The sequence below is a fragment of the Nanorana parkeri genome, unplaced genomic scaffold (genome assembly GCF_000935625.1).
Source record: "Nanorana parkeri isolate BGI_ZX_2015 unplaced genomic scaffold, ASM93562v1 scaffold1668, whole genome shotgun sequence".
NCBI classification, from domain to species: Eukaryota; Metazoa; Chordata; class Amphibia; order Anura; family Dicroglossidae; genus Nanorana; species Nanorana parkeri.
The window spans coordinates 254660-271692 of NW_017307936.1; the positions used below are offsets into that span (position 1 = coordinate 254660).

General features: G+C 44.4%; 1 protein-coding gene across 1 annotated transcript in view; it reads left to right on the forward strand.

Moving 5' to 3' along the window:
* Nucleotides 1-17033, forward strand: part of LOC108799244 (catenin delta-2-like) — a 292772-nt gene that overhangs the window by 240919 nt on the left and 34820 nt on the right. Inside the window, exon 9 of the mRNA XM_018571079.1 lies at nt 4957-5140. Within this exon, the coding sequence (XP_018426581.1) occupies nt 4957-5140 (184 nt within the window). The remainder of the gene's footprint in view (nt 1-4956; nt 5141-17033) is intronic.

Consider the following 17033-nt stretch of genomic DNA (forward strand, 5'->3'; position numbering starts at 1 on the left):
ATGAACAAATTAAAAAATATATATAAATGTATGTTTATACTATAATTATTATAAAAAATTAACCCCTTACAATGAAAATCTGCAGATTAGTTTTTCACCCTAAGGGGTTATTTTTTTTTTAATTTAACCCCCTCTTGACGGCATTGTTTAAAGTATGTGGCTGTCCCTAAGCGTGACAGTTACTAACCCTTCATGACAGTGTGACATTCTAGGCCACCTAACCAAACCATTATTAGTTTTTTTTGAAAAAAAAAATAAAATGTAAGCTTTTAGTTTTAGGCTGAAAAGTACAGAAAGATTTCTGAAATCCTAGAGATATGAGGTGTTTCCAAATAAAGGACAAATAGATGCATTTATTTGAATTAATTTTTTTTAGCTGTACTTTTTAGGAAAAAAAAAAAATCAAAACTGGGGAAAAAATGATTTCTTTAAATTTTTTCCTCTTTTTTTATATGTTATTCATACTAAGTGAGGCATTAGGCACACATATGTGATATAAATATATAGTCCTACCTGTCCTCTAAAAAACAATATATTATATGTGTGGGTGCACTTAGTAAGAAAGTATATTACTGCTGTGGAAGAATCACACAGCAAAAATTAAAAAAGTGCTTCAGTCATTTACGAACAGAAACTGAAAAAAAAGCTCAGTCATAAAGGGGTCAATCTAATTATGACGTCACACACTCATATCACCTTACTCCAATTTACTCCAAATTACCTGAAGAGGGCAATGTTGGACTAGAAATAATTTAGGATTTTTCCTTAAACTTCCAATATTATTCCATGAGATTACCTCTGACCTAAGTTCACAATATAAGGAAATAATCAGATATCTTGACAGAACTTGTCAGACTTACTGTCTCTTTAAGAGAAGGAGCAAGAAAAACAAAAAATGTCTTCCACATACACTGAGAATGAAGTCATTTGTACTAAGGCAGTGGTTAAAGGAGAACTATGAGGTGAGTGCTTTTCACTCACCTGATAGTTCTAGCCGACCTGTGACAATGAGACTGTCACAGGTCCCTTCTATGGGACACAGAAGCGATCTGGCGACAGGTAAGTCGCCAGAATCGCTTCTGTTGTAAAGCCGACAGTCGGCTTTACAAGTTTAAACAGAGTCTCGGCGGCAATAGCCTCCGGGAGTCTGTTTAAACAGCCCCGATGCTGGCGACGTACACTGTACGTCGTCAGTCAAGGAAGGGTTGGAGAAGTTTCCATTTTTCTCCTGCGTTAGAAGGGTGAAGAAATGAACATTTGCAACAAAGCATAGATAGTGGTAACATAGTAGCTTGTAAGGTGACTTGCAGGGAGCCAAACTGTGTACGAACAGCATGATGATGAAGAAGGAGGTATTTGTAAAACAGTGTCAGGAAATTTGTACTTGGACTTTAGGGGCGGAAAGTAATGGAAGATTCCATCACAGAATAGTTGAAAGGGATACTTAATTCCCTTCTTAGCTCACCAAACCATATCAGGATTACCATATAACTTGTGAAAAGAGGATTAAACCACAGGGGAGAGTTTGGGGAATAGGTAGAAGTGCAATATTTCAACTCCTTCCTGGCCCTGTGCCAAGCCAACACTGACTTATCAATTGGAGAAACATAAGATAAAGAAGTAAGTTGAGATCTGTATATCAGATTCCTGAGTTGTTTCAGAAAACCAACAGAGGCAGCCGCTGTAGCTGTAGCTTCATTATCTGGGGAGGACGACGTCCATTCATGAACAAAAGTGAGCTGGGAAGCCAGGAATGCAGGGCATAGCATAGCGACTATAGAGTTGTTAATGTTCAACCGCCCCAGATCTCAAACTTTCCGCAGAATGTAATCCTGATCCCTATAATTGAGAAGGTGTTTTATCATGGGCCGCGGGTGGAGAGCCTGGAGGAGGTGGGCGAGCATGAACCCTGTGAGCGCGTTCAATGACAAAACAGGAGGATAAGGCTTCTGTAACAAATTCAGTACTGAACCAGTGTTCAAGGAGATCTGATGGGCTGAATGTTGTTGTGGCGAAGCCTGTTTTACAGGTTATCAACCTTGTCGGCAAGATATAGTCTGCGTTCTAACGTGGTACACTCATCAGGGAGAGGTTTAACCATCACATCCACCTCCTCAAGGTGACGCTCCACAGTGGTAGTATGGCCCCTGATTTTCTGCAAGTCAGTGCGTAGGATGTTAAAATTCACGAGGGTCCCCTCGCCTTTCCCCATCAGCACAGCATGTGAAGAGTGAATCGTTAATAGGACCTCCAATAACGTGGGCTCTGGGTCACCCTAATACATTAATGTTTATTTGACAATAAATCTGACCATCTCTCCTTGTTACACTGCAACCTAACCAAACTGCTTGCATACTGCACTAAACAATAGTTGTGGCTACTGTCTCTCAGATAATACACTAAATTGTATTGGAAGAAAAAAAACTGCCTTGTCTCTTTAAGTTTACTGTCGATGTATATGCTCACATACTGTCCTGAAGCTAGCAAATTTCTACCAAACATACCTGAAGACTATATTTTGAATATTTTGGAGATAACTAGTGATACATAGATGGGAGGGGGTTCAGGGAACGTGGGGTTGTGGTTTTTAAATGTTTTTGTACACACTGTTTTCACATTTTATTTAACCTTTAAGGCAATTCAGTGCAAAAAAGAAGCTCATAAACTATACTATGAAACTGGCCAGATCATACAAAGTTGAGGGCTTTATGTTTATTGTTTGAAAAGTACACTTTCTTACAGCTTTTAGAACTTTTGCTGCTGCTACTTCCACCATTCAATTCAGGCCTTTTTCCGCTGGATAAAAAAAAATCAGGTACTGTAGCCAAAACTACTTTTAAAAAAAAAAGCCTTTTTTTTTTACATGTAATGAATCAGATTTGGATGCTGCTGCTGTATTTAAGCCAAGCTATAAGCAAATTTAAAAATTAATTAAACATTCCCAATATACTATATGATGCCAGAGTATGGTGACCCTGCACTGTCTGTGAGAATTGTTCTGTCCCATACCACCAGACCCAGCTTAAATGCATCTCCCAAGTACATCATTGAAAGGATTAGTGTTTTTCCCCTGTTGCTCTTTAAGTTGCATAAGAAGGAGGACCCACACCCCGAAATATACATAATTTTTTACATTTGTAATTTTTTTTGCATTAGTACATGTCACCTATAGTAGTGCCCAGATCCCTATACTGTTTTTTTGTTTTTTTTTTACAATGCCATGCCTAGTCGCCTTGCAAGTGGGCAAAATTAATCATCAAGATTCAACGCCCCCATAAATTTCAATGGGGTTCAGTTTTAAAAGAGAAGAATGATCAAACCTTTTTTTTTTTAGTTCTTCTCTTGTGAGTCATAAGAGTACATTTACTAAAAGAACATTTACAAAAAGCCGGAGCCAGCTGCACCTGTCCTCTACTTAACCTGTCAATTCAGTGAGCACTTCAGGTGCAGAGCAGGATGCAGTAACTGACAGTTACTGTTCTCTACTGGGAGCAGACCAAGAGCTTATTGATTAGTAGTCATGTGATTTATCAGCTCTTGGTCTAAAGGTGGCCATACACTGTACAACCATCGCAAGACCTTAGTCTTGCGATGGTTGTAAAATGATTAAAAAAAACCCTGAGGGGCGGGCTTCCGATGACCGCAATACTGAACGGGCAGTGTGCGCGTGCGCACACCGGCCCGTTCGGCATTTGTCTCTCGAGCACTGTTCAAACCAGCCGAAAATCGTACGATTCTCGGCTGGTTTTCTAACATGCTCCTTAGACAAAGACGTACAACCGTACATTAGAAACGGTCGCATGTCTTCGTTCACACTGTTCGATTCTCGTACGATCGTGGGATTTCCCACGAGAATCGAGCAATGTATGGGCACTTTAAGAGCTAGCGTGTGACAGCTGCACAGTGTCACATGGCTGCTGCAGCATGGAGGTGGGTATGTATGTTTGTATTTTATTAACTCCACAATTCTCCTTTAAGCTTGCAATTTTCAGACTTTACCCTGGGTTCAATGAATCCCCATGAACCCATCCCATAGACATTCACAGATACCTACTGTTGAAAACTTATTTCACTACAATAGACAATGCTATCAATGAAACATACTTCATTAAAGTCTCTAAATGGAAGCTACAAAAAGATACATTAAACATAGACTATGGTATAGGATAAAAGCATTACTTTTCAAAGCATGATCAACTTAAGATGTTAGTATATTTTGATTAGGCTAATATTAAAATGTATTCTAATATTTACGGGTAGTGCAGTTTTCTAAAGCAGAACATGACATTAAAGTGGACCTTTACCTTTACCTGATTTAACATCATCTTACATTCATTAGTTAAAAAACTTGTTTTCATTTACTTACAAATGGAGTTCATCTACTTCCTGGTCCAGTTCTGGCAAAATTATGTGAGTGCCAAAGTGTTGAATCCTGGGAAGGTTACATTAGCAGAGCATTGCTGGGAAATCTCATCTCAGGGAAAGGCATTTTCCTCCCCTGAGATGATGCACATGGTCACATGTCTAGTCATATGTGCCAGATTTTAAGGAAGTTAAGGGAGAGCTAGTAGCGTGCAATCAGTTTACATGGCCACTGCCAGAAGACTGGGAAAGAAAAGAGAAATAAGGTATGCAAAGAATACAAAGCTGGCAATTATCTAGAAATATGTGTTTGTAGATTGTCATTGCTAAACATTTCTCAAGGTGTTTTGTTGTTATTTTAAAGATATGGGTAAAGGTCCACTTTAATGAAGACTTATGACCTGTATTATAATGTGTAAAAAGCATCCAAGGTAGGTTATATAATATGCAAGTGCTTTTTATTAGGTGTATAGAATGATAGAATGTTTTTTTTCTACATAAACCTGCACACATGAAAACTAAAATCACAACAAATACTACACTTAAATTAAGTTATTGTGCATTATTATGGGCTGTTTTATTGCATTTATTTAGGAGTCTTATGGAACCTGTCTTCGTGTGATGCTCTTAAAATGCCAATTATTCAAGATGCCCTCACAGTGTTGACCAATGCAGTGATTATCCCTCATTCTGGGTGGGAAAACACTATCTTACAGGATGATCGCAAAATACAGTTACATTCATCACAGGTGCTGCGCAATGCCACTGGGTGCCTAAGGTAAGTTTTGAAAATAAATAATGAAAGTATTTTTAATGTGCATTTATTTTTTATATGTAGTTGTACTATGCAATCCACTATAAAAAGAACTGTAGATTAAAAACAGACATACCATTTTATATACAGCGTTTTGACTTCATAAAAACAAGCAAAAAAGTAAAATATTTTGGTCACTACTAGTGTAAAACATGTAAATGAATAGCGTCCTGAGTTCAGAAGCTGCAATACTGAATGCTGTACACCCAGACCATAATCATAGGTTATGGGCACTTGAGATCAGAGAACCCAAGCGCAGCTACTTTTCCTCATTTTTACCAGCTTGTTGTATGGTGCAACCATATTTTTATCTGCTTTTCAGAATTATTTGAAAATTATACTTCTAATCCCAAATATATTATTTCAGAACAAATAATATTAATCTCCAAGCATATTAGGGTAAACCTCACTTATATCTCTTCAACTGTAGTTATTGTATTTGTTTATATACAATCTTTCAGCTTTTTTTTTAGTCATAGATTTTTTTCTGTTTTATATCATTTAGGGATGCACCGATACCGTGTATTTGGGGAGAGTACCCATATTCGCCCAAATGCTCCCTATCCCGATACCGGAACTTCCGGTATCAGGAAGCCAGACGGTGTGTAATGACTCGTCACCCGGCTTCCTGATTGGTCGGGAAGTCTGGCCAATCAGGAAGCCGGGCGGCGAGTCATTACCTGCCCCCCAGTTTCCTGATTGGCCAGAAAACCGGCTCCATGCTTCCTTGTCATCTGGTGTCGAGGGAGCATGGAACTGGCTTCCTGGCCAATCAGGAAGTGGGCAGCGAATCATTAACCGCCCTCAGCTTCCTGATTGGCCAGAAAGGCTCCTTGTGACGAGGGAGCATACACACTGCCCAGGTTCCCAGCTGATCAGGAAGCTGGGCAGCGAGTCACTACATGCCGCTCGGCTTCCTTAATGAGACTTCTGGCATCGGTATTCGGTATCGGCTCCATACCGAAAAACCAGTATCGGTGCATCCCTAATATCATTACAAAAGCAAACCTGTGTGGCTGGGGTTAGTATGAATCCTTTCAACACCAGAGGTCATTGGTTCCTAGATGCTCACGCCAAACTTTCCATCATGTGTCGGTTAACTTGACAATAGCTTTATAACTAATTTGCTTATTAGACTTTTCTTCAGTACATTGTTTTAATACAAACCCTGCCACAAAACCAATTTCTTTGTTCTAAAAATGCACAAAACAATTATACTGTTCAATTACACTGTAGATGTATTGTTTTTTGGATGTAATGTAGATGCCAAGGCAGCTTGAAGGTGGCAGTGTTATTATTCTTACTAGCAAAATTGTACCCATACCAGAATGTGAAACATTACAGATATTACAAACAATGCTATCGAAGTATCTCAGTGGCCAGCATGTCAGGCATAGAATGTGGAGGGTATGATGGCAGCATGTGTATAAGGCGGTGTAGGTGAGAACCATGGCAGTGGAGATGTGATTATTAACTAAATCTGCAGCATTTTGAACAAAGCACAGCAGTGCATTGGAGGCAGGTGAGGCAGAGCCTCACCTAGTATTATGGGGGAAAAAGCTGTCAGCTTCAAGTCTGAAGCTGACAGCTTTTTCTCCATTCAGAGTGGCTTCTAGCAGGTTACATAGTAGGGAAAGCCTCCCCGCTGTGTAACCTGTCATGGATGGAGCACTGCCTGTTAATTACATGCAGCGCTGCATCCAGCTTTTGACAGGTAGTTAGGTTACACAGCAGTGGGCTTCCCCACTGCTTGTCTAACCTAACTAATGAGGCAAGAGCTGCCACAGCCTCTACTCTGTGTTAGAGGCGTAAGCTCTGTGGATGGCTTGGACCAATGGCAAAGCGCCATTGGTCCAAGCTGTCCAATCAAAAAAAGAAAAAAAACTCCACTGAGACCATCCATCTCAATGCCTCAGCAGTGACGAGCTAGTGAGGGACAGTGAGGCTTGTCCCGGTCTCCTCCCTTCCTCCTCCCTCCCTCCCTCCTTCACACTTGCTTGGGGACCGAGTTGGGGGTTTGGGCTTCGGCAGGTTCGGGGGAGGGCTTTGGCGGGCTGCGGGGCGGGATGTGCTGGGGAATGCCTCACCCGGAACCAAAGGTACCGCATGTCACTGGTGCACTGCTTTCCTGGACATACTGCCCACTGTCACATCCTCTACACTAGGGATGCACCAATACTAGTATCAGTATTGGTGCCGATACCGAGTATTTGGGCGAGAATGCTCCCGATACCGGAATTTCTGATATCAGGAAGCCTGGCTGCGAGTCATTACACGCCGCCCGGCTTCCTGATTGGCTGGGAAGGTGGCTTCATGCTCCCTTGTCACTTGGTCACCAGGGAGCATGAAACCGGTTTCCCGGCCAATCAGGAGGCCGGACGCAGGTCATTACCCGCCCCCGGCTTCCTGATTGGCAAGAAATCCGTCTCCGTGCTTTCTCGTCACCTGGTGATGGGGTAGCAAGGAGACCGCTTACCGGCTCATCAGGGAACTGGGTGGCGAGTCTTTACACGCCACCTGGGTTCCCAGCTAATCAGGAAGCTGGGCGCTGAGTCATTACATGCCGCCCGGCTACCATAATGGGACTCTCGGTATCAGCGAGGACCGGGGAAAAAAATATCGGTACTCGATACTGAAAAAACATACTGCTCACTGTCATGCCTTCTGTCTGTTGTCATACTCTTCCCTCTCCTATCTTCTCCTGCGCATACTTCTTGCTGTCATGCCCTCTGCGCCCTCTTCTGCACATACTGCCTGCAGTGAAACCATTCACACTCCTCTCCTACATATATTGCATACTGCCACATCCTCCATATTCCTCTTCTGCACAAAGCAGCCACATGCCTTTTGCAATTCTCTCCTGCACAAACTGGTCATCAAGATACTTCTATAGCAATTTGCTAGCATGGGGACACTTTTGACTGTATCATATATAATAGAATAGGACACTATTTAATTGGAAATACTGCTCACAGCTTACACAGCTAGACAAGTAATATTGTATAGGTCAGCAATGTCAGCTTCCATATTTTTCTCAGTATTGGTCTCTTTTAATATACTATTATATTATTCATTAGCAATTGATGTGGTTTCTCAGTTTGCATTTACTGATTCTCAGTTTGCATTTGAGATTTTGAGGTACCATAGCTAAGCCATTCACATTTGTAACAAATTTTATCCTGTTGCTGTTGTCATACAGAAATTGTAGCCTGAAATATTCTCTGGAGTGGAGAACCACCCTGATTTTACGTTGCATTTCTGGATCAAGTAAGGTTTTGTTTAAACCCCAACCAAGTATTTACTGATAAAGTTGATTCTGTTTGTTACAACACCTCTCCCTACCATGACAGCCGGTGCTTTGGAGAATTTACTCCAGAGAGAATTAAAAAGTTTGCAGCGGAGCCCTTGATGTCACAGCTCAGACAGGTATAGAGGAATATCCCTTTGCTGAGGTCAACAACAAGAAGGCCTTGTTCACACCTAGGCATTTTTGAGCAGTTGGAAAAGCGCTTTTAAAAGCCCAACACTAAAAATCCCATGATTTTCAATGGCCCCTGTTTACACCTGCGCAGCAAAACGCCAACAGGAAAACGCCCGAAAAGGTACATGAGCTTCCATCCGCAGTTAACAGTGCGTTTTTGCCCCATATACTTCAATGGAAACACCCGAAAACGAGCGGCAGAAGCATGTTGCACATTTTCATGAGCGTTTGTACGTGCGTTCGTCTATTGCCTACAATGCTTCTTAAGCTGCCAGTCAAAACGTCTGTCTTCATGTAAACAAGCATACAAATGTGCATATAAACATGCAAAAAAACGCACACTGAACATGGGGGTACAAATGCGCAAAAACTATGCCGGCTAGGTGTGAACCCGACCTAAAGAACCTTGTAGTAGAGTTTTGTGGAATCGCATTTTCATATAGAGCTATAATGTTCAAATCCAACAAAAAAATCAAATCATGTTCAATACAGATGTGGTAATAGTTTTCTATTTATACAATAGAAATTGTAGAATGTTCATGCCAATGTGCTGGTTACTACTTTAGAGCCCTCTTTATATCCTACCCTCCCTCTCAAAGGTCTCATTGCACTGGGAAATTCATATTTGGCAATAACCGTGTATGTCATAGTTACATAGTTAGTCAGGTTGAAAAAAGTCCATCGAGTTCAACCTATATATGTCAATAGTCATATATATTTCTATTCCGTACAATGAAGGATACAGTGACAAAGATTGTAGATCTGGAACCATAGGGTATTGCGCCACCTCCAGGAGAAGGACGCTAGGCACAAAACAAAAGACAGCCTAGGCAACCTCTGTTGGTGACCAACCCCCTGCCTGCTGAGCAACTCTCCAGTTTTGCCTAGCGTCAGGAATAAGGAGCTTAGAAGTTTTTTCTCTGGAATTCATCACTATCTTTTTCCTTCGTTCTTGATTGGATTTTCAAGCAAGTACCATCTGGGTGACACGCTGGATGATTGAAGATCCTTGTAGTCCTACCCTGTACTGCCTTCATGTGCATGCAGACTCTGCTATGGTGGGTTGGCTGCGACTACTCCATTTTCATGGAGTGACCTGTGGTATTGTTCCCAGTGGGGTACATATGACTGGGGGTCTTGGCTGCCCAATCACAGTACCCCACACAGGCTGGCGGTGGACTTTCCTATCTACCCACCTCGCGATGACATCTCCCTGGCTGCGGGTCCTGTCGTTGCTCCCCAGGGTCAACTACCGGCAATGGTAAGTATGGACTGGGTATCTGCTGCAGCTCCAAGCGCCAGGCACAAGTGGTGCTGTGGAGACTTTTAGCCTTTGCGGCTTGGCTGCATATGCAACCTGTTGGTCTTCTGGGGGTCTCTAGTGGGGCCCAAGTCAGGCTTTCATACTGGGGCGGTTCCCCTTTTAATCTGTGATCGGTCTGGTTCCTGCCCGCGCTAGCCTGTTTTGCTGCTCACTTGGTGAATGGGGATGCCTGTGGGCTCAGCCTGTGGCAGGATACCACCTGTTACCCTATTCATCATGCGCCTGACGCATACCAATTTTCTGTCCTATATACATTTACAAGTCTAGTTGCACCTACGTTTTTTATTTGCACAACAACATGCTGCTTTAGCCCTCACGCGTCTTCAGAACAACGCCTCTAGCTTTTTTTTTCCTCATTTATTATGAGTCCGGCACGCACCCATCTTATGTTCCATATACACCTATGAATCGAGTTGTGCTTATGTTCGTTATTTTCTATGGCTCTCATGCGTTTAAACCATGTAATGCACTACATTTCCATGACCCCTTAATAAGCCTCGTTTTATATGTACCAGCTGTTTGATATGTACCAGCTGTCTTTGTGCCAATGCAGCTACATATATAGTAAAATACCAGCCAATTATGTTTGGATTTGGGTTCTAATACTTTTATTTCTTTCTTGTATTTTGCCTTCATTCTAACAGTAACTCGTGATTTGTTCAGGTATTTCATGATGCAACTTATTTCTTGCCAGCATTTTGTTCATATGTCCCTTTAAGTGTTGCAGCTCTCTCACGGCATATTATGCCGCCTGACAGTCACTATTTGTTTTGTACTATTGTGCTTTAGCCACTTGTCTTACTGCCATCCTCCACCAGCCAGCATCCTGCCATTGCCATGACATCCATTGATACGGCTGATACCACGCCTGACACTGGCAGGTAGGGCCTATCTAGCTGCTTGTCTCCTCCTCAAAGGGTGTGGCTGAGTCCTCGCCATTTGTAACATGTGCGGCTTCCCCATCTCTGATGACACGACTTCCACCAGATGGCGTTCTCTGATTGGTCCTTGGCTGGGGGCAGATCTGGTACCTTTGACAGTGGCTGACCACTCCTCCGTTGCTGCCTAACGGCTGTTTTTGTAACTCTAGATAAGATGGTGGGTGCAGCAGGTGGCTTCCGACAAAATATCAGTAAAGGATGGACACCGGCACTCCAGAGCAAGTTCAATACGTGTTTATTAACTTACTAGTTGCAAGTAGAACACTCTAAACAACGTTTCGGACGGCTGTTTTTGTAACTCTAGATCCATGCATCTTTATGATTGCTGCACACATGGCTGGTAATACAACTTTCCTTATACATGCACTGTTTATCTATTTACCTGCATTCTTGTTGCCAACATCCTGCTACACGATTACTGTATTTTGAATGTTTTTGGAGGGAATGTAATGTCATGATGATGTCAGAGAGACTCTCGGATTGATTCACAATCACTATTTGTGTGTATATAGTTGTAAGGGCAAAATGGCGGCTGCACATGCGCGCAAGCCAAATCTCCATGTGGCCGGGAAAAGCGCCATTGTGCGCAGGGATGGCGGTCCTGCCTTTCATTCGCCAGCAGGCGGGCTCAAAATTTAGCACATGGCTTGAGGCCTACGGTGGAGCGGTGGAACAAAAGAGCCCTGCGGGGGTCTGGATGCTGGCAGACTGCGGTACATGGCATCGGTTTGCACTGCGGTCGCGCGGATTAGCCCATTTGTGTTGCAATGACTGTGGGGCCTACAAGAATTGTAGTATAAGTATTCTGTCTGGCCTTTCCCTGTCTTCTGCGGTCTTTGTGGGTGCTGGTGATCTGTTCTGTGGGGCGGTTGCGGTAATGGAACACAGGGACAGGATCTCTGCGGTGCCATGCAAGGGATGTGGGCTTTAGGGTGAGGATGCTTCCCACTCTACTCTATGTGCTGCTTGTACGCCAGTGTCCCTATCTTGTTCGCCAGTTTCACCCTCGGGACCTTCTTTGGAAGCTATTAGTGTCCCAGGTACGACATTGTCTTTTGAGGCCTTTTCATCCGCTATGGACAGGTTCATGTCGTGGATTGAACATGCGTTGGCGCAGGAACCTCCCAAAATACATTGGTTGCCTTTGCCCTTGCCAGCCCCTTCAGTGGAATCTGATATGGAGGAGGAGGTCTCCATGGCGGTGGGCCGGCCTACTCTTGAAGATTCCACGCCAGAGGGGTCGAGTAGTGACAATGAGTCGTCTGATTCCCTCAGGCTCCAGGAACATGAGTTGGTTTCGGCCCTGATTTGTTCGGGAGCCGTTGAAGATTGAAGATGCTCCCCGTACTTCTGGGGTACCTGAAGTTCAGTTTAGTACTCACAAGCTTCGGCGGTCTGCTTAGGTTTTCCTGAACATCTTCTTCTTTGATGATTTTATTTACAAAGAGTGAAAACATCCCACCAAGTCCTTTTCAGTGCTTAAACGTTTTACGGTTCACTATATCTTTGAAGAGGATTTTCTGAAGAAGTGACTGTCTCCTTCGGTGTTGGATCCACCTGTGTCATGGCTAAACAAGGCTAAGGTCATTCTTGTGGAGGATTACCCATCTTTTTGGGACCCCACGGATAGGAAGGCAGAGGCTACTTCAAGGACTATATTTATTGTCGCAGGAGCCTTGATCCGCCCTATTTTGGCCTCTGCCCTAGTTTCTCAAACTTTAACGTAGTGGGCTAAAACGGGTCTTGCTGATGAACAGGTTTCTTCCATCTTCGTTGAATTGGTGGACCAACTGGTGCAAGGCATGAAATATATCTGCAATTCAGCGCTGGATGCTGGTCCTCTGGTATCTAAGTTGTCGGTCTTAGGCGTTATAGTTTGCAGCTGTGATCCATTAAGACACTGTAAATCGTGCTACTAGTGTTACATGTTGCTTAGCGTTACAGTCAGCTCTAAGTCTCAGGGTGGGGTTGGCTTCGACACTTTGAGGATCTGTTGTTGTCTCGCATTTTGGACACCTGGGTGTGAGCACTAGTTTCTTCGGGTTACAAAATAGAGTTTCTTTCGTCCAAGATATAGGTTTTTCAGCTGATCTGCGGCAGTCGGTCGCAGACCTTTTGTACCAGAGTGTTATTGTTCCCATTCTGCCCTCGGAAAGGTTCAGGGGGTTCTATTCAAATCTCTTTACCGTTTCCAAAAAGTAGGGCGTTTGGCCCATATTGGATCTTAAGCGCCTGAACACCTTTTTGCAGGTTCACAAATTCAGGATAGAATCGGCTCAGTCTGTGGTGGCATCCCTTCTCCAGGGGGATTTCCTTGCATCTGTTGACATCAAGGATGCATATCTACATGTCCCGATTTGTCGCTCCTTCATGGCTCACAGTTCATGGCTCTGCATTTTGGCCTGGTGTCGGCTCCATAGGTGTTCACCAAAGTTTTGGCTCTGGTGTTGGGCCTGATGGTGGCCTCCTTCGAGGTGGTTCCCTACGCACACTCTAAACAACGTTTCGGGGTCTCACAGGATCTCCTTCATCAGGCAAACAAGTGATAAATGCAAGTGAAACACAGGAATCTATATACACGCCAACAGTGATTATGAACCAATCCAAAAGTCTCACTGACATCCAGTAGCGGTTCACTTTGATGATCTACGACACCAGACCCATGAATTACAGGGGATGGTGATCGAATATGTTGCATTATCCCATCGTGGTGGGAACCATGACAGATCTCTCCTCAAACGTGAAACATTTTGGATCCATACATTGGATACCGTTATACCCAGGGGGCTCAACACGAGCCTCACCCTTACATGCTTTCTCCCCGACCGATAATTCGACCCACATTGGTTCACAATGACTGTTGGTGTGTATATAGATTCCTGTGTTTTACTTGCATTTATCACTTGTCAGCCTGTGGCAGGCTGCTGTGCTGTCCATGGTTGCATGGCGGTCCTGCCTGTCATTCGCCAGCAGGCGGGCTCAAAATTTAGCACATGGCTTGAGGCCTACGGTGGAGCGGTGGAACAAAAGAGCCCTGCGGGGGTCTGGATGCTGGCAGACTGCGGTACATGGCATCGGTTTGCACTGCGGTCGCGCGGATTAGCCCATTTGTGTTGCAATGACTGTGGGGCCTACAAGAATTGTAGTATAAGTATTCTGTCTGATTTTATTTTCTTTTCTCACATATCATGTTCCATGACTCCTTTCCCCAGATTGTCTTTTTAACCACTTCTTTAGGTTAGACCCAGTGACACCCAGCTGACATTGGTTATCCCCTTGACTTAGTCAGGTTTTGTGACATCATGCATTTACAATCATGTTTCCAGAATATCACCTTACTACATTTCTCTAGATGTATGGGCCATAGCTGCCCATACTCCTGCAACAGTGGCGCTCATATTTGATCCACATGCGTCTGGGATCTCAGCATGAATGACCAGTACCTTTTGGCTGACACCTGTTACCCTATTCATCATGCGCCTGACGCATTGCAATGACTGTGGGGCCTACAAGAATTGTAGTATAAGTATTCTGTCTGGCCTTTCCCTGTCTTCTGCGGTCTTTGTGGGTGCTGGTGATCTGTTCTGTGGGGCGGTTGCGGTAATGGAACACAGGGACAGGATCTCTGCGGTGCCATGCAAGGGATGTGGGCTTTAGGGTGAGGATGCTTCCCACTCTACTCTATGTGCTGCTTGTACGCCAGTGTCCCTATCTTGTTCGCCAGTTTCACCCTCGGGACCTTCTTTGGAAGCTATTAGTGTCCCAGGTACGACATTGTCTTTTGAGGCCTTTTCATCCGCTATGGACAGGTTCATGTCGTGGATTGAACATGCGTTGGCGCAGGAACCTCCCAAAATACATTGGTTGCCTTTGCCCTTGCCAGCCCCTTCAGTGGAATCTGATATGGAGGAGGAGGTCTCCATGGCGGTGGGCCGGCCTACTCTTGAAGATTCCACGCCAGAGGGGTCGAGTAGTGACAATGAGTCGTCTGATTCCCTCAGGCTCCAGGAACATGAGTTGGTTTCGGCCCTGATTTGTTCGGGAGCCGTTGAAGATTGAAGATGCTCCCCGTACTTCTGGGGTACCTGAAGTTCAGTTTAGTACTCACAAGCTTCGGCGGTCTGCTTAGGTTTTCCTGAACATCTTCTTCTTTGATGATTTTATTTACAAAGAGTGAAAACATCCCACCAAGTCCTTTTCAGTGCTTAAACGTTTTACGGTTCACTATATCTTTGAAGAGGATTTTCTGAAGAAGTGACTGTCTCCTTCGGTGTTGGATCCACCTGTGTCATGGCTAAACAAGGCTAAGGTCATTCTTGTGGAGGATTACCCATCTTTTTGGGACCCCACGGATAGGAAGGCAGAGGCTACTTCAAGGACTATATTTATTGTCGCAGGAGCCTTGATCCGCCCTATTTTGGCCTCTGCCCTAGTTTCTCAAACTTTAACGTAGTGGGCTAAAACGGGTCTTGCTGATGAACAGGTTTCTTCCATCTTCGTTGAATTGGTGGACCAACTGGTGCAAGGCATGAAATATATCTGCAATTCAGCGCTGGATGCTGGTCCTCTGGTATCTAAGTTGTCGGTCTTAGGCGTTATAGTTTGCAGCTGTGATCCATTAAGACACTGTAAATCGTGCTACTAGTGTTACATGTTGCTTAGCGTTACAGTCAGCTCTAAGTCTCAGGGTGGGGTTGGCTTCGACACTTTGAGGATCTGTTGTTGTCTCGCATTTTGGACACCTGGGTGTGAGCACTAGTTTCTTCGGGTTACAAAATAGAGTTTCTTTCGTCCAAGATATAGGTTTTTCAGCTGATCTGCGGCAGTCGGTCGCAGACCTTTTGTACCAGAGTGTTATTGTTCCCATTCTGCCCTCGGAAAGGTTCAGGGGGTTCTATTCAAATCTCTTTACCGTTTCCAAAAAGTAGGGCGTTTGGCCCATATTGGATCTTAAGCGCCTGAACACCTTTTTGCAGGTTCACAAATTCAGGATAGAATCGGCTCAGTCTGTGGTGGCATCCCTTCTCCAGGGGGATTTCCTTGCATCTGTTGACATCAAGGATGCATATCTACATGTCCCGATTTGTCGCTCCTTCATGGCTCACAGTTCATGGCTCTGCATTTTGGCCTGGTGTCGGCTCCATAGGTGTTCACCAAAGTTTTGGCTCTGGTGTTGGGCCTGATGGTGGCCTCCTTCGAGGTGGTTCCCTACGCACAACATCATACCAGGACTTTGCAGGGGAACATCACACTGGACCAAGTCTACCTCATTGCTGGACAAGGAAATCAGTGTAGAGCGACATGGGCTTTACTTGTTTGCTTTGCTCTCCAGTTCTGTTGTCAGGGAAATCCTTCCTATCATTGCACTGGACAGTTGTGACGACAGATGCAAGCCTCGTGGTGTGCGGAGGAGTCATGGATGACTCAGGCTCGGTGGGCACCATAGGAGTCCCGCCTTCCAGTCAATGTGTTGGAACTTCGGGCGATTAGGTTATCTCTGCAGCACTGGACTTGCTGGCTTCAGGGCCTGCTGATTCGGGTTCAGTCAGACAACTCCACAGCTGTGGCATATGTAAATCATCAAGAAGCGTGGCCACGGTGCGGGAAGTGTCAGATTCTTTCCTGGGTGAAGAGACATGTTCCGGGTCTATCTGCAGTGTACTTTCTGGGAGTGGACAATTGGCAGGCAGATTACCTTAGCAGCCAGTCTGTGGATCCGGGCGAGTGGCAGTTGCATCCGGAGTTGTTTCAACAGATTTGCCTTCATTTGGAGGACTCCGGATGTGGATCACCTGGCATCTCACCTCAACAGGAAGGTTGGTCAGTTCGTGGCCAGGACTCTTTGGTGGCGCTGTGGGATCGATAAACTCTGATTAATGCCTAACCCCCAGTGCAGCTTCTGCTGCTGCTTCTTCTTCGCTGGATAGAGGCAGAAAGGATTCTGCTCATTCTTGTGGATCCAGATTGGCCAAGAAGGGCTTGTTACGTAGATCTGGTGCGGCCGGACATGGACGCGAACTGGCGTCTACCAATTTGGCTGAATCTTCTGTTACAGGGTCGTCTTCCCACCCCGGCTTCACAGTTGCTGGCTGTAATGGTGTGGCTGTTGAG